The 18,529-nt window shown below is 32.9% G+C and overlaps 1 protein-coding gene, 1 long non-coding RNA gene and 2 pseudogenes across 4 annotated transcripts; 3 read left to right on the top strand and 1 right to left on the bottom strand.

Moving 5' to 3' along the window:
- The first annotated feature begins 1,084 nt into the window (after nt 1–1,084).
- Nucleotides 1,085–3,579, top strand: LOC143610125 (carbonic anhydrase 2-like; annotated as a pseudogene). The gene is made up of 8 exons (XR_013149534.1): nt 1,085–1,230; nt 1,346–1,432; nt 1,517–1,565; nt 1,648–1,764; nt 1,862–1,915; nt 2,018–2,099; nt 3,043–3,148; nt 3,240–3,579. The product of XR_013149534.1 is annotated as a carbonic anhydrase 2-like (transcript).
- A 9,248-nt stretch (nt 3,580–12,827) lies between these two features.
- LOC143610128 (uncharacterized) lies at nt 12,828–13,340 on the top strand. Its single transcript, XR_013149536.1, has 3 exons — nt 12,828–12,859; nt 13,093–13,169; nt 13,263–13,340. It is a non-coding gene; the product is annotated as an uncharacterized LOC143610128 (long non-coding RNA).
- Nucleotides 13,341–13,358: 18 nt separating this feature from the next.
- Nucleotides 13,359–14,829, top strand: LOC143610130 (carbonic anhydrase, chloroplastic-like; annotated as a pseudogene). The gene is made up of 7 exons (XR_013149538.1): nt 13,359–13,383; nt 13,426–13,469; nt 13,558–13,674; nt 13,823–13,876; nt 13,968–14,050; nt 14,467–14,572; nt 14,665–14,829. The product of XR_013149538.1 is annotated as a carbonic anhydrase, chloroplastic-like (transcript).
- A 2,486-nt stretch (nt 14,830–17,315) lies between these two features.
- On the bottom strand, nt 17,316–18,514 carry LOC143610127 (serine/threonine/tyrosine-protein kinase HT1-like). The gene is made up of 2 exons (XM_077084695.1): nt 18,225–18,514; nt 17,316–17,689 (listed from the first exon to the last, which is right to left on the bottom strand). Exons 1-2 carry the CDS (start codon nt 18,456–18,458, stop codon nt 17,447–17,449), a joined length of 477 nt encoding a protein of 158 aa, XP_076940810.1. The 5' UTR covers nt 18,459–18,514; the 3' UTR covers nt 17,316–17,446.
- Nucleotides 18,515–18,529: the final 15 nt, after the last annotated feature.

Genomic DNA, 18,529 nt, shown 5'->3' with positions numbered 1-18,529 from the left:
CACAACTCTATCTAGCACTCTTCAAAAAGCTAACGGATTAAGTTTATTTGAATCTCGTTAAGAAATTGCTAACAGGCTAGCTTAGCTCAGCTTGTAACTGAGCTGAGTGATGAGCCCACACTAAGATAACTCGCTTGTTAAAATGCTTGTTCGCTCGCTTAAATTACAAATTTATATATATATATATATATATATATATATATAAATTATAACCCAAATTTTATTATATAGAAATATAAGTTTTAATGTTTATAAGTTCTACATTATATGCATGTTAAAAATGTTATTTTTTCTCTTCGTTTTCTTTTTGTATTATCAATATGTGAAACAAATAAACAATACAATATAACAAATTAAAAAGCTTTAAAAATGAGTGAGCTAGTTCAACAAGCCATGCATGAGCTGCCTCAAGCTTTAAATGAGTTGGCTCGAGCTCTTGACGAACCAAACCTAAGCCCACGTAGTCTTGACTCGTTACCAACTCTATCTATATATGCACATTGCACGTACAAAATATAGTATTCATGTCCATTTGATAATAGAAATTACATGAAAACGATTGATTATGACTTAGAAAAACTCATTGAATTAAAAGTTTAAAACACTGCTTAAAACTTAATTTTCCAACAAGGTAATTTAAAATATTTCATAGCTTATGACTATATCTACCCATATGAAAATAAATATATAAATTACGTATTTAAATCGATAAACATGTGAAAAGAGTTTCATACATTTTGTTTATGGGGATTTGACAATTGTTTTTGGCTTCACGTTAATTACTAAGAGCCCTATAAGTATACATCCCATTTAGCTTGGTCTCAAAATCAAACACCCAAGTCCATATTTCAAAAATTCTCCATAGATTGAGGTAGTTAATTCCCTTTGAGCGGAGCAAACGATAAGTTTTCTTGTAGTTTGACCCTTTAAATTGCCGCTGATAAGGTAGTAGTTGTCTTAGAAAGTATAAAATGATCGAGATTATTTATCATACGTCAAATTGGATACTTTACAATAATCCAATATCATTATGCAATAATGCATGTTATTCATTTGTTTTACATGAGTAATTAAACCATTTTATCTTACTTTCTAAGCAAGTTTTCATGCACCTAAATCTTTGCATTTTCTTCATAAACCAAAAGTTGCAGGAACATCATTACATCAAGAACACATCAACATGTCAACGAACTCGATTAAGGAAGCGATTGCACCGGCAAAAACACCAAGGTGGTTTACCAAACTGTTTCAAATATAGGTTTTACGTATCTGTGTTTATTTTTCTGTTTTATTAATGTCTCTACATATATGAAAAATAAAAAAAAATTATGGTTTCAAATTGTAGAAAAGAAGATGAACTATCATGCACAATATTTGACCCGATACAAAGGATCAACGATGGATTTAAGCACTTCAAGATTTATGAATTCAAGTAAAAGGATAGAAAATTATGTCATTTTGTTATATAGTGGTCGTAATTAGTAGTTTACTTACACGGGTTATTTTATATTCACAGCAAGTATCCTGATTATTATCGTCAACTGGCCGAGAAACAAGAACCTAAGGTAATTATAGTATCATGCAAATAATAAACCCTTTATTTATGGGTTTGAGATTTTTTATTAACACATATTTGAAATGGTGCAGTTTCTAATATTTGCTTGTTCGGATTCCTGAGTTAGCCCTACTAATATCCTGAACCTACGACCCGGGGAAGCTTTTATGGCTCGTAACATTGCCAACCTGGTCCCTACGTTTAATCAGGTTGAAAATACATATAAACTTATTTAAAATAATTATCCTTTTTATACATTTGTAACTTTGGTTTGTGTTAGTAATGTTTTGTTTCCTATATATGCAGCCTAACAACTCAGGAGTTGGTGCAATCATTGAATATGCAATCTTAGCTCTCAAGGTTATTAATTTTAAGGAACTAGCTTCTTATATTATAAAGTCCTTAAAATACTGTACAATGCTCTTAAACCATGTGTGACACTCACGTCGACGATTGCTATAGGTTGAAGTTATTGTGGTCATTGGACACAGTCGATGCGGGGAATCCAACGACTAATATCACTTCCTGACGATGAAACATCTTAGTAAGTGTATGCATTTGTCACGTTGTTTGTCACAAAATAATGAACCGAAACTACTTAATTAGATAACTGAGCATTAATTAGCAAATTAGATTTTCATAATTTAAACTCTAACTAGCTTATTGACTGATAACAATCTATATTCATGACGTGACCAATAACACTCCTAACATTTAATTTCATTGCCTAGGGCAATCACACCTTAATAGAGAAGTAACTTCATATGCTCCAAACTTTTATTTTTTGCCGTTTTGAAAAACAATTTACTAAAAAGTAGTTAGATGTTCATTATAGACAAGGTTGCAAAAGTCGCTAGGAAGACCATAGGCGGTCGACTGAGGAGTTGGGTGTACTCGGAGTACTCGGATATGGTAAATAGAAAGAAATTTATTTTTGGATATTATATATATGTGTTTACTAATATTTATAACAAAATATGTTAATATCAATATAAATAAGATAAATACATTTATAAATAATAAATTATTCTAAAAATTAATAATCATTAGTTTAAAAAATGATATATCGTTAATATTATAGAAATATGAATTATGACTCATTTTTTAAGTCCAAATTTGCCCAAGTTCACCGACTAGATGTGATTTTGGCAAAGGTTGACCACCTTTGATCGATTCTTAGTAATTAAACGGAGTAAAAGAAACTCGCATCAACGATAGACCTTGTAGCAAGTACTCGGAGAGTACTCAGCCTTGTGTTTACTTTCACAACATTGATTATAGACACGTAGCTTTTCCGTTAAAGTGGCCATGCCCTTGGCAACAAAAATGAAAGTTACGAGTGTCATAAATCACATCGTCAATATAGATTATTTTTGAAGGTCGTAGTTTGGATTATTAAAATCAAATTTGCCTTAGTTAAATGAATGAGGTTTATCATTAGTAATCAAACATATAACCTAAAAGTTGTATCTATTCATGATCTGAAGTGACTTCATAGACGATTGGGTTAGCATAGCTGAACCCGCGAAAGAAAAGGTGCTGGCCGAGCATCCAGATGCAACATGCGAAGAACTTCAAACACTGGTTGAAAAGGTAACATCTCTTCAAACATGGTTAAACAACTTAATTAACAAATGATAATACGTTTCAATTCATGCTTTGTATATATGATATATCTACGCAGGAGTCGGTGAAGAACTCGCTAGGAAACTTGCTATCCTACCCTTATGTCCAATCTGGACTAGCCGATAAAAAGCTTAAACTATTGGGAGGATACTACGATTTCGTGTGTGGAAAATTTCATATAATTGAAGTTGTTGAATGATGATATCGAACCAACAACCAACATACAAGAATGATCAATAAGTTCATGGAATTCACAATGTTGTTATTGTCTTTCTGTCCTGTTATCTTCGCTTTCTGTTTCGTTTCGGCTACTTTATTTGCAAGTCAAGAATAAGCACAATGCATGTGCATTTGAATACGCTCAATAAATTATGGTGTTTTTCTCTTGTATTAATTTTTAAATAATTTAAAGATTACTATTTTCATTGGTTTGTCTTGTTTGGCAGAGTGGCAATTCGTGTCTTAACAGGTTTAACAGGTAAGAGGTGACGCGTGTGACACAAATATAAAATATGAATACGACTCGTTTAACTACTTTATATGTCATGATTATAAGACAGTTTTAAGTTTTGTGTACCAATAAGGGATAATGAGGGAGTAGCCTGCTAATTTCAATTATTTACGAAAATAGAAAAATCACATACCGCACTTTTTTGATTAACCGGTCTTATCGTGTCTTTAACAGGTACCCAATTGCCAACCCTTCACTTAGGCTATTAGAATGTAAAATCTAATCGTGCATGTGTGCCATAAATATAGAATGAGTGTGTGGTAATAATTTCATATTAATCCAAATCAATCCATATACTCCCATTTATAATAAAATTCTGGCTAGAAGCATACAAGTACTGTTATGTGTCTTTTTTTTTTAATCATAACGAAGTTTTATATAATTTACTATAAAACGATTACAATAAAGTGGCAGGCAAACGGACAACAAGCTGCGCCGCAATTTCGTGGGTGGGTATCTGGTAACCATGTATGTAGGGTTAGAAACGGCAATTTGACAGCAAAAGCAATAAAAATCCTATATAAAATATTATTTCCAAAGTCACAGGATACGACTGATTAACTGATGTTTCAAAATTTAATGTTGGTTGTTAAATGATACAACTCTCAATAAAATATATAAGACTTTTACCTCACTAAGGGTTTGTATGAGTCCATCACTTGAGCTATATATTACAAGGGCTGATCAATTAAGAGGATTCATTTAACACGTTTATAAATCTGACCGGTTTAGAGGTTTACAAATTGTAAGCCAACCACACTTGGGCACGTTGTTTTTAGCACGTCTCTGGGCTAACGGCTTGCTATTTTTGGGCTTAGACACAAACCAAAAAAATTCACTAGTTGTTTACTTATGTATGGGTTGTTGGGCTACGGTTCATTACAAATGTTATTAAAACGAAACTCCACAAATATAGAGTATTAACAATTAACAAACAAGACCAATGATAATCACTATGTAACAAAGCTTGAGCCTTGAGCTCAATATTTTTTAACTTAACTTGAGCTCGACTTGTTTCTATCTGTATTTCTAAGAACTCGTATGAATATTGCTATATATGTGCAACACATACATGTATTAGGATCTTTTGACGAATACATATTAGGATCTTTATACGTCTCACTAGCCACCCTCAAGTTGATCTAACAAACATATGTGACACTGGATTCCCCGTTGGGCCAGATATCGGCCCAAGCCCATTTATTAATCATGTTAGGAAAACCATTTTCATATGAACAAAAAGCAAGGAAGCAAATTAGCAAATAGCAATCTATGGCCAAAAATTTGATAAAGCCCAAAGCACTAAATGCATAAATACTAAATTACTTGATGAAGCAATTGTTTTATTGTTTTTTACCTTTAAATAACTACACCAAGAAAACTTATCATGAAGTAAAACTGTAAAACAATAATTACATGTCACTTTATTAATACAAATTCATGTTGTTACCAGCGCAGTTATTTCAGTTAAACTTGTTAGATTATTTATTTATTTATTTATTTATTTTAATAGTTAGTTGTATTTCAGCTTCTGGTTGTAAGCTCCACCTATTTTATGTTAAAACAATATTAACGTCACATATTTAGCGGCCAATCCAACGTCACATATAAGCATTATTGAGTTTTGTGATTTTACTGCCTTGTTCATGGAAGAACTTAGAACCCCCTTAACATATAAATTGAAATGTTCTTATTCCTTTCAAAACAATTTTCGAACTAACTAAAGTAAATGCCAGCTTAACAATAACCTAATCGAACACATACTAATTTACTAGCCACACATGCTATTTTTGTCAACTATCGTATTCAATTTTTCATATGAACTGCAGTAAACTGTATGTTTTAATGTGTAATTACAATCACAATGTATGACTAACGACTAAGAGGCACATAGTATTGTTAGTTTGGCAATAGATTTAATTGAATCCATAATGTTGAATGCTTTGTTGCTACGCATTCGAAGTGGTCCAAAAATTATTGTTATTTTAATTCTTCTAGATGCAAATTTATTCAATTATTTTATTTATTGTGTGTGAAACGGATTACATAAAGAAAATATTAAATAGTTGGTAATGAATGTTATGAATTATAAAACGATATTTTGAGAAAAAGATATGATTAAAATTATGTATAAAAGTTAATAACTAACAATTTGATATATTTGAAATCAAATCTCTCTCATAAGTTACAATTTTTAATAATAATGTTTTTTTTTACTATTAATCCATATAAGTGAAGTAAGAGAAACATGAAAAAAAAGTTTAAAGCACACCAAATTATGATGCATGGCGCAATAAAATATTTTAAATTTCAAACATATAATCATTTAAATTTTAATTCTTAAGGGGGGGGGGGATGCTCCCATGATTGAACCAAGTGATGACCACGGAACACTGCCACGAGTCCTCGATAGTCGAGGTATTTTATGTTAAGTAACATGTTTAAAATATATAACTTTAAGTGTTTTATGTGTTTTCATGACTTTGGAGTTTATGTATGGTTTTCATGTCTTTGGTTGATAAGTATGTGTTCAGATGCTGTTTGTTAAGAGTTCGAAAGAAAACTGAAGCCAAAAGGGAAAGCTAAGAAAGACGAGTTGACTAGAATGAGTTAGAACTTCACACATGCATATCTCGTGCTAGAAAATGAGTTACGAGACACATAATTTCTTAACTTTGGGTGTTTCGACAAGAGGAATCCATATATGTTGTTACTTGGGTCTCACAACTTGTGTGTGGTCTGTGGCCACACTTAATGGACACAGACCGTGTGTCAGGACCATATGCGAAATACCCTAAAAATCACTATTTAACTTTTTTCTATGGTTGATTTTAGTAGCAACCGACTAGGGGCGGCCTTAGGGGTTGTGAGGTACTTTGTGGATGACTCGGGATGACCGGGAAGCATCAATTCATCATTCCAAACACGAATTCATTCCCGAAAGCATCAAAAGTCAAGATCCTTCATCAGGATGCAAGGCTAAAACCACCTATGATCATCTTCGAGTGTAGGATACAATTAGGATTAAGTTATTATTTGTAATTGATTCGTTTATCATTAACAATTGATATAAATTGTGTCTTAAGTTCTAAAACTGGTAATTAATTAGATTCAAATTCACCCATGCTAGTTATTCGGTTTTACATCATCAATCATCAAAGTAAAATACTCTTACCATTGATATATTTATCAAAATGAGTAGTTAACAAATCATGTTTACATGGTTTCCAATTTGTAATAACTAGGTTATATAACTACCTAAAACCTGGGTGTGATAACCCTTTTCAATTTCATCATATGTTATTTAATCAATCAAGGAAATCTCAGAGCGAGTTTAGTTAAGTTATTTAACATAGTAAAATACCCAGACAGATCACATAGTACTGACCACCCATGCTCCTCGTGGATATGATACATTTGCTTACCCTAACTATCTAGGTTATTTAAGTTTTTGAATGACTTAAACGACGACCATCAGTACCCCTATAACGACGTGGTGGTGATCACGGGTTTTATGAAGAATGTGTATGTTATTCAACAGTTATCTTACCAGCTAAGTTATTGAAGAAACCTCTTTCCCACCATATAGATCATTAAAACCCATTAAAATTATTCACACATTTCGTCTCCTATTCTACTACAACTTAAACCCTCTAAAAAAAGAAAATATCTTGCTATGGTAGCTGAAGCAGTAGAAGAACTTCAAGATACATGGTGACCAAAGAAGGAAAAAGGTGCGGCATGATCAAGAAGGGGCTCATGAAGTTCCAATTAATGATTACTTTGTCGAAAACCCAAAGTGCGATGCTGCAACGTACTTTGAATGGTCTCGCTTACCGACATAATTATTTTTAAATTTGTGGGAGCTATATAAGCCAACTTTGAATTGTTTCATGCCGCTACAAAAAAATGTGGGAGCTATATAAGCTAACTTTAAATTTGTGGGAGCTATAGAAGCTAACTTTAAATTGTTTCATGACATGAGGAACAAAAAGGGTTTCATGCCGCTACAAAAATGTACATACGTGATTTGTTAACTAGCAATCGGTAATGTTCAAAACGGATACACTGAATATTTAGCTATGTTTGATAGGACTTCACGTGAATGTCTTGAATATTTTTGCAATGCGATTATTAGGTTATAAGACACATATTTTCTACGTGGACTGACTAGCCATGACATTGCACGTTTATACGCCGCATGTGAAGTTAGATGGAGCCATCTAGGGAGACTTGATAGCATCAACTGTACATATATTGTTTGGAGAATCTGTCTAACGAGTTTGTAAGGCCAGTTTACGAGAGATGATCACAAAAAAACAACAATCATGTTTGAAACAGTGGCGTCAAATGATTTATAGATTTAGCATGCTTAATTTGAGGCCCGACGATATTAATCTCCAATATTCAATAATAAAATGCATGGAACCGCACCGAGTTGTGTGTTTGTGTTCAACATATTTTTTTAAGAGAAAATATTGATCCTTTTATATATAACACAAACCGAACTACATCTGGATAATGGGTAAGCGAGCAACAAGCTGCGCCGCTATCCCCTTTTGAATCGCAAAACCTATTCTACTAAATATAAATCCTTGGTTCCTCGGGCTCTGCGAGTCACTGTGGACCACCTTCTGCACCCGCTCCAAGAAGCGAACCGCCTCGGGAGCTAGGGATCCAAAAGTGTCGAAGGCAAATGGAATGAACAGTGCTGATTCTCCAAACACGATGTCTCATGCTTAGCAACCTTCCTAGACTCCGCTCTCAAAACCGCCTGTCCCGGTACGAAGCCACTGTCTCTCAGCATGAGATAATACAAACACGACTATTATCTTTTGCATTATATTTAATCGGCTGACACATGCTATTTGATAAGAGACATATAAGAAGTGTGGTATGTACGACACGGTATACAATAAATGATGATGGGAACATAATATCACCGAACTATTTGAAGGACCTTCCGGCTGAGGTAGTCATTCCCATTGATAATAATTTTGGAGTTGTGGGATGGAGAAACACACTTTAGATTTAGATATATTCTAGTTGAACATATTATCATCATCGTACTCAGTATAACCCACCAATAGCAAAGCTGTGGTAGGTTCTGAGGAGGGTAAGATGTAGACAACCTTACCCCTACCCCATAGGGATAGAGAGATTGCTTCCGGTGAGACCCTTGGCTCGATAGTAGTTTTGCATCAAGCCTTGGACATAAGACACATAACACTTGACCATTAGGACACCGACCGATTGATGCATGTACCCTTGTCTTTCAGCTATCAACGCCACCACATGATGCCTAATTAACCTTCCGCCACTTTTAACGTTATTTTCACGAGATTAGTAAAATAACGTCAAAATTAATGCATTTTCACTTTTACTCATCCGAGGGTTCACACATATATACATTATATGTGCGCACCACAAGCATGACGTATCTAGTTGAACACATACATAGGTGGTTTAAATCTAAACATACCGGATAGTATTAAATTTATTTTATTTTCTTATTTATTATGTACTTTAGTTTCATATATTTAATCTTTTGTATTTAAATATAAATAATAAAACATATTGGGTTCAAGTGATCAAATAATGAATGCCCCTATGAAAAATGGATGGAAATGGGTTCAACTGATAAAATGACGTGGCAATCTAGTGATGGAGGGTTTCAACTTTCAAGATCATAAGGTCACCCGTAGTGGGGCGCAAGGGTTGAGCGAGAACACCCCCTCCCTCCCGGACGATTTTAGGGGCGATCGGGGGGGGGGGGGTATTTATCGCCGACATTGTGTGTGTATATATTATTATTATATTATTATGTGTGATATATATATATATATATATATATATATATATATATATATATATATATATATATTAGGCTACAACACCATTACACCCCAAAAATAAAAACCTACTATTTGCTGACTGGGCGTCACATGACGTAAAACGTCCCATTTTGTAGTCCCTCAACTATACATAGTTTAAGTGGTAAACATATAAATTAAGGTTTGACGAGGCGATTGTAACATCGCTGAAATAATTTAAATTGGAGTTTGTTTGATTCCTGGTTTCGAGTTCCTCATTTCTTTGTGGTTTTCAAATGACCCCTCTCTCTATAGTGTGTGTGTATGTATGTAACGGAAATGAAGATTGGTATTTTTAACGTGTAAAACATATCCCAAAACTATATTTGGAATTATTGTATTCATTTTCTATGTGTCAGGCTAAACGTACCCCCCCTGGTTGCTTGTCATATCCCCCAAGAAAAACCAATTTTCATATTACCCATTGAAATCATATAATTACCAAATTAGCACAAAAATAGGATTTCATATTATTTTTTTTACAAGTTGCGTTTTTTTATGATTTCGAGTTTAGAGTTTCGGGTTCGGGTTTAGGGTTTAGGGTTACAAAAGAGAAACTTATATTATATGAAATATTAGTTTTTATCCTTCGTATTGCGGGTTTGTTTTACATTATTCATTTATGATATTTATATATTTTTTTGAATTTTAATTTTATTTATTATAAGAAATTTAATAATACACTTAGAATTTGATGAAGCAAGGGCTTCACAAATAAATTAGATGTTATAACCCGGTTTAAAAGCTATTTTGGTTTGGTGAGACTAATGACCCGCTTATATTTTTACTATAAATTTGTTTTCTAATTATAAATAATATATTTTTTTTAAAAAATCGGATACTATTTTTTAGTATATTTCTATTTTATAGGATTTTCATATCAACTATTTTAGTGAGATTAATTTTTAATTTAATAAGATTTTATAACCTGTGTATGGGTTATTTGGGTTTGGTGTGACCCACAACCGTAAATTCGGGTCAAATAAATAGGAAGCCTACATTTATAAATAAAACAATCTGTTAGCTTGAACATTATGTAAGAATATTTTGTTTATATATGTTTAAGATAAGTGTTTTGCACGTTTCATTGATGTCATTCAAATTATTTTTCAAGGCTAATTTAAGTAAATGAAGACTAAAACCATCTATAATATATATATATATTTTTATACAAATGACTTATGCGCCATAATTACATTAAGTAAACTAATTACACACAATAATTAGTTAATTACGCAGCATGTAAAGACAATTACACCTAACAAAGCAACCTATGTTAATTAATTATGCAACCCATATTTAATTATCTATATGTTTGTGATACGAACTAATCGTAAAGATAACCAGATCAATTCATCATTTTTATTCATAAGCTTTCACAATGAAAACATTAGCCTGTATAAAGGCTTATTCCTGAAAGAAGAATACATGGGCATAATGGAATGAATTTAACTACCCACTAACACACTATTTTACTAGAGATAAATAACTAAAGTAAAAGTAATAAAATAAAGCAATAATGTGGTAACAATGTGTAGACCGTCGTAGCACACATCAGTTTGATACGTTAAAGAGTCCTTGGTATTTAAACGTCGCTATTACAAAAACTCATTTCGAAGCATAAATTCATCATTGACGAACTATTTTTCGACAAAGGAAATCTACAACACCTAATTACATATTTCTTTATCATAATCTATCTTCTTTTTATTTCTGTCATCTCTTGATCTCTTAACACATCCCAACTATATATATATACACACACACACACACACATAGGGGTTGATTCAAAAGAAAGCTCTTGTTATAGAGACAACTTAAAACTCTTAAAGAATTATTTTTAACTTTTAATTTTTTTTTTGCAGTTTGTCGGTAACCTTGTCGGTGTAGTGCACATGTGTAATAGTGTGCATTGCATATATGCAAGACTGTTGTATGGTATAGAATACAACACTATTGTACATATTTGATATACACTACTGTATATATGCAATATAAGACTAATATACACATCGAATACACATTAGTACGTATGTGTAATACAACACTATGCACATGTTCACTACGTTGACTCTCTCTTTTTTTTTTTTTGTATTTTTACGTATAATAAAACACTCTACACATATGTAATACAACACTATGCACATGTGCACTACGTTGGCTCTTTTTTTTTTTTTTTTGTATTTTTGCGTATAATAAAACACTCTACACATATACTAGCGGATCTAGAACACAATTTTAGGGATAACGTAAAAAAAATTTTAATCTTGCATTAGAGGAAAAAAAATTACTAGTTTCGCGAATATGATTACCCATTTGGTACAAGGTCCCTACGTTTAATTAGGTTGAAAATAAAGTCATTCGAGTTAAAAGTCAAGTGCTTGTAATGCATATGTCCTGCAATTTAATTTCTTACAAATAATTTTGAAGTTAAACTTAACACGTCAAAAACTGATATTTAGAATAATTATCCTTTTAATAAATTTGTAACTTTGGTTTGTGTTAGTAATATTTTGTTTCCTGTGCTGCTGTGCAGCCTAACGTACATTACGTACGCGAAATACGTTTCAGGTTAAAAACACTAAAACGTTCAAGCCAAATTCCAACCCTAAAACGTTCAATGTTAAACCTTTAAAAGTTCTTGTTTAAAATCTAAAACGTTCAAGCTTAAATCCTGATACATTCAAGATTAAATCCCATCATTCAAAACTCAAATTAAATTGATCTTTTCCAGACTTATGAATTTGTTCACAACTCTTCAAAAAGCTCACAGATCGAGTTAATTTCATTCAAATCTCATTTAGTAAATGCTCACGTGCATGATTAGCCTTGTTTGTAAACAAGCCGAGCCCACTCCAACATAACTTGCTTAGTTGCTTGTTTGCTCGCTCGCTTAAATTAAAGTCCAAATTTTAATATATATATATATATATATATATATATATATATATATATATATATATATATATATATATATATATATATAAAAGTTATAACCCAAATTGTATTACATATAAATTATAACTTTATAAATTATAACTTAGCATGGTTTATAAGTTCTACGTTATATGTATGTTATGTATCCACCCCTTTGAAAATTGATATTAAAGTTACGTATTTGATTTATAAACATGTGAAAGACGACTTTCATACATTTTGTTTATGGGGGATTAATTGGCAATTGATTTTGGCTTCACATTAACAAAGAGCCCTATAAATATACATCCCATTTAGCTTGGTCTCAAATCACACAACCAATTAAGTTCATATCTCAAACATACTCCATAGATTGAGGTACTTAATTCCCTCTGAGCGAAGGAGTTGTCTTGTAGTTAGACACTTTAAATTAGAACGTTTAAAAATGAGATTATTGATCATACGCCAATCGGATCCTATACAATCATTCATTACGATTATGCAATTATACATGTTATTCATTCGTTTTTGCATGAATAGACCATTTAATCTTACTTTCTAACCAAGTTGTCATGCACCTAAATCTTTGCACTTTCTTTCTAAACCAAAAGTTGCAGGAACATTAAGAACACGTCAACATGTCGAAGAACTTGATTGGAGAAGCAATTGCACCGGCAAAAACACCAAGGTGGTTAATTAACCAAAATGTTTCAAATAGAGGTTTTAAGTATTTATACATGTTTGTTTTATACATTGTTCTATTAATGGTTTCAAATTGTAGAAAAGAAGCTGACTCCACATTTGACCCGATACAAAGGATAAACGCCGGATTTGAGAACTTCAAGATTAACGAATTCAAGTAAAAGGATAGAGAACTATGTCATATTTTTTATATCGTGGTCGTAATTAGTACTTACACTGCTTACTCTTATATTCGCAACGAGTATCCGATTATTATCGCCAACTGGCCGAGAAACAAGAACCTAAGGTGACTAGTATCATGCACCATGCAAATAATAAACCCTTTTATTTATGGTTTTGAGATGTTTTTCTAACACATATTTGGAATGGTGCAGTTTCTAATATTTGCTTGTTCGGATTCTCGAGTTAGCCCTACTAATATCCTTAACCTACGACCCGGGGAAGCTTTCATGGCTCGTAAAATTGCCAACCTGGTCCCTACGTTTAATCAGGTTGAAAATACAGTCATTCGAGTTAATAGTCAAGTGCTTCTAATACATATGTCCTGCAATTTAATTTCTTATAAATTAGAATAATTATTCTTTTGATAAATTGTAACTTTGGTTTGTGTTAGTAATGCTTTGTTTCCTGTGCGGCTAGGCTAACAACTCTGGAGTTGGTGCAATCATTGAATATGCAATCTTAGCTCTCAAGGTTATTTTCACGAACTAGCTTCTTAAACAGTTCTTAAAATACTGTATAACGCTCTTAAAACATGTGACACTCACGTTGACGATTGATATAGGTCGAAGTTATTGTGGTTATTGGACACAGTCGATGTGGTGGAATCGAACGATTATTATCACTTCCCAACGATGAAACATCATAGTAAGGATATATGTTTATTACGTCATTCGTCACAAATTAATAAATGAACCAAAAAACTACTTGATTAGATAAATGATAATTAATTAGCCGATTATATTTTAATACTTTAAACTATAACCTATTGATCGATAACAATACATTCTAATAACGTGATCAATGACACTCCTAACCTTTAATACTGGTACCCCGTATGCTCCAAACTGTTACTTATGTTTTTGGAAACAATATACTTTTCTGCTCATGCCCATAGCAATGAAAATGAAAGTTACGAGTGTCATTGATCACATTATCAATACATATTAATATTGTCGGTCATAGTTTGAATTAACAAAATTGAATTTTCCTTAGTTAAAGAAAAAACTTTTATCATTAGTGAAACATATAACCTAACCGTCGTATCTATTTATGATCTTAAGTGATTTCCTAGACGATTGGGTTAGCATAGCTGAACCCGCGAAAGCAAAGGTGTTGGCCGAGCATCCAGAAGCAACAGGCGAAGAACTTCAAACACTGGTTGAAAAGGTAACATCTCTTAAAACATGGCTTAGCAACTTGATTAACAAATGATAATATGTTTCAACTATGTGCTTTGTATATATGATATATCTACGCAGGAGTCGGTAAAGAACTCACTAGGATACTTGCTCCTACCCTTATGTCCAATCTGGACTAGCAGATAATAAGCTTAAACTATTGGGAGGATACTATGATATGATTTCGTGCGGGGAAATTTTCAAATAATTGAAGTCATCGAAGCAACAACCGATAAACAAGAATGATCAATTTCAAGGAATTCACAATATTATTGTCTTTTCTGTCGGGTTCTTCGTCGTTCGTTTCAGCTACTTTCCTTGTAAGTCAAGAATAAGCACAATGCATTATGCATGTGCACTTGAATAAGCTAATAAGTTATGGTGTGTTTCTCTTGTATTAATGTTTAAATATTCATGTTAATTTGAAGATTACTATGTTCATTTGGTTTGTCCATTTAGGCTATTAGAACGTAAAGTCTAATCGTGTATGTGCCGTGTTTATTATATGTGAAGATCGTGCGTTAGTTATAACTAAGAAACCTTTGGATTGATCATTGAGTGTTATATATGAAAGCTTTGGAAATCTTGTTAAATGATACAATTCTCAATAAAAGATATAACTATATAAGACTTTACCACAATTGTATGAACCCACCACTTAGAGCTATTACAAGGGCGGATCAATTCATAGGCTTCATTCAACACGTTTATAAATCTGACCGATTCAGAAGTTTACAACTTGTAAACCACACACACTTGGGCACGTTGTTATTAGCACTTCTCTGGGCTAACGGCTTGTTATTTTTGGGCTTAGACACAACCAAAAAAATTCACTAGTTATTTACTTATGTATGGGTTGTTGGGCTCCGGTTTATTACAGATTTACAGATGCTATTAAAAAAAATTCCACAAATTTATTAACAAACAAGACCAATAATAACCATTAGTAACAAAGCTTGAGCTCAATGTGTTTTAACTTAACTTGAGCTCGACTCATTTCAAGCTGTATTTCTAAGAACTAGTCTAAAACATTATAGCTATATATGTACACATACATGTATTAGGATCTTTTGACGAATACATATTAGGTGTTTCGGACTTTATTCATCACGATAAAAGATCATTAAATAGGGCGTATATAGGATGTGTGCATTACTACTCAGTTACGCTGCTACGATTAAACGGCATTATCAACATCATCTTTTGATGTAACAATCCTAATTATAATAACTCACACATTCCTAATCGTCCTCGCTGCAATGATAATTGTATAAACATAGTTTGCATCATGGAGTACGGATTTGAACACAAGAGTTTACCTTTAAGATCATTTAGTTTTCAAACATATAGAAAAAGACCCACAAAAATAATTGATAAAATAGATCAAAAACATTTGACAGATGCAATAACTTGTTTGTAAACTGATACACATGGTGCACAATATCTGACAACTAGCATCAACCTGTCTATGTCATCACCACCCATCAAATGCTGTCGGTCGAGTACCATTGGCCGGCCACCACCACAATCAAATCTTCTAAACTACATTACAAAATTTAACATAAAAAATTCTTCTAACAGCGTCGTGATACATTTAGACGGGTACAAACGTCATCAGCATCGTGGAGCCCGAACATGAACTCAACAACTTGTCTATATATACTACTCTCCAGTTTCCATCAAATGGTCCAAAATCAGTATCTTATCTTCATTCACTTACAATAATAATAAATAATAAAATGGTGTAAAGACAGAAGCAATAACTTAACTTGTTTGTTATAACTAACAAGAAATACACACACATGGTACACAAGACAACTAACCCTGTACCAAACAGCCACCACCCATCAATGATTGTCAAGTACTGTTGGCCACCACCACAATCATATCTTCTAATATATTGACGGAAAAAACAGTTTTAGTTATAACGATTAACACGAATTGGTAACGGAGACAATACGAAAATGGTCCAAGATTCAGCTAAAACAAAGAAATATTGAAACTTTAGTAGATATCTAAAATTAGAATTGTTGTGATTTACAACGTAAGAAAGACCCACATCCAGATAATATGATTTCAATGAAGGGTCCCCAAAAAAAGCTGTAAAAGACACCTGAGTATAATATGTACAAATGAATTATTGTCCCCCAGTAATAAACTTACATAACTTAAAAAAAACAATGCAATTTAATAAACTTTTCCCAATGTTTTGTAACTTTTTTATATATATGCAATTGTGTTAATTAAACTCTTATAGTAAAATAATTACCTTGATCTTTTCTTTCTGGTTCGCTCCGTCATCAAACAATCTGTTCCAAGATTGCAATTGCGTTTTACAATATGTTTATTAAAAAACACGCGACAAAAGCGTGTGTAACTGTTTATGATTTATTGTTGTGTACCTGCCAACCGCAACATAAGTTCCAGCAAAATTGTTGGAAACGACAAGAGCATCGGTACGATTTTGAGTCTTGTATTTTGCCAATTATGTTATACAAATCAGCAAGATTGTGCCAACTTTGTGCTTAGGTTTTTTATAAGTTGCATAATCAATAAATGTGCATGGTTTTGAGTTGGTATTATCATTAGAAAAACATCATTTTCATATGAACATAACATCATAAACTTCTTTGTATCTACTTACAAAAATAGCATGACACCATGATCTTGTGTGAACTTGAAATAGATAAAGGGTGTTGGGGGGGGGGGGGGGGGTAAAAACTAGAACCAACAATAATCCCAAGGTTAAAGGTATTTTTAATCAGAGTTGCAATATTACAAATTCATAATCATTCAATATAAATATTTCAATACCTATTAATGAAGGTACATCAGGATCACACACTTATGACATAATCCATGATTAAATCCCATAAGCAGTTTTACGGGGACCGAAACATCCACGATCACAACCGAATAAACTACCATTATCGGGTTCATATGTAGTCAAGAAATCAGGATTTTCCTCCACACATGCTGCATATCCCTCAAGAATCTTCACAATTTCATCAAATCCTGGTCGTTTTTCCGGTTTGCTTGACCAACAACGGTTAATGAGGTGGTGAAACGCCATTGGACATGAATCATCTAAGGGTGGTCTAGCATTCTGCATATATAAACAGAAGCATACATATTTAAGTAAGAGCGAACTGCGGTTTTCGTCCCTATGGTTTGTCCAAATCCGCGGTTTAGTTCAATAGTTTCAAATTTGCGATTTTTGTCCCTATGGTTTCATTTAACTTGCAATTAAACCCGAATTCACTAATCCCGTTAAGTCTGGTCGTTAAATCCATCAGCGTGCCCTTCACGTGAGGGGTGGTTTTGTCCTTATTTTCCCCCAAATACACCCCAGCCCCTCACGTGAGGAGGCTAGCGATTTAGGACTGAGGTTTATTTAGGGAGAAAAAGGACAAAGCTGCCCCTCACGTGAGCGGCACGCTGATGGGTTTAACGATTAGATTTAACGGGTTAATGAATTCGGGTTTAATTGCAAGTGAAATAAAACCATAGGGACGAAAATCGCAAATTTGAAACTATTGGACTAAAACGACATATTTGAACAAACCACAGAGACGAAAACCGCAGTTTACTCTTTAAGTAAATATCATAACTTAAAGTATAAAAAACCTTAATAATTTTACCTTCTGACAAACAGCAAATGCTGCTTGTTCCGGAGTCATGTTTTCGAAAGGTATCAAGGCAGTTAAAAGCTCCCAAAGAACAATTGCAAAACTATAAACATCAACTTTTTTAGTGTGTTTTTTCTCTTTAATCATTTCGGGCGCCATCCAACGGTAAGTGCCAGTAAATCCTTTTGCACTACCACATTGAGACTCTAAACACGAGATACCAAAATCCGCTACTTTTACACACATATTTTCACCTAGTAGTAAATTTTCAGATTTTAGATCTCGGTGAAGTATGCCTTGAGAGTGAAGATATTGCA

The sequence above is a fragment of the Bidens hawaiensis genome, unplaced genomic scaffold (assembly GCF_021521415.1).
Source record: "Bidens hawaiensis isolate Kalapana, Puna unplaced genomic scaffold, B.hawaiensis_p1.1 tig00024112_1, whole genome shotgun sequence".
In the NCBI taxonomy this organism is placed as follows: Eukaryota; Viridiplantae; Streptophyta; class Magnoliopsida; order Asterales; family Asteraceae; genus Bidens; species Bidens hawaiensis.
The sequence above is the reverse complement of the archived record's forward strand: the minus strand, read 5'-3'. Positions and strand labels throughout refer to the sequence as shown.

Excerpts from the sequence above, each read along its gene's own strand:
- LOC143610127 (XM_077084695.1), bottom strand. The coding sequence starts at position 18,458 with ATGTGTGTAAAAGTAGCGGATTTTGGTATCTCGTGTTTAGAGTCTCAA. Across the intron at positions 17,690-18,224 it reads CATTTGCTGTTTGTCAGAAG|AATGCTAGACCACCCTTAGA; the intron begins GTAAAATTATTA and ends TTATATATGCAG.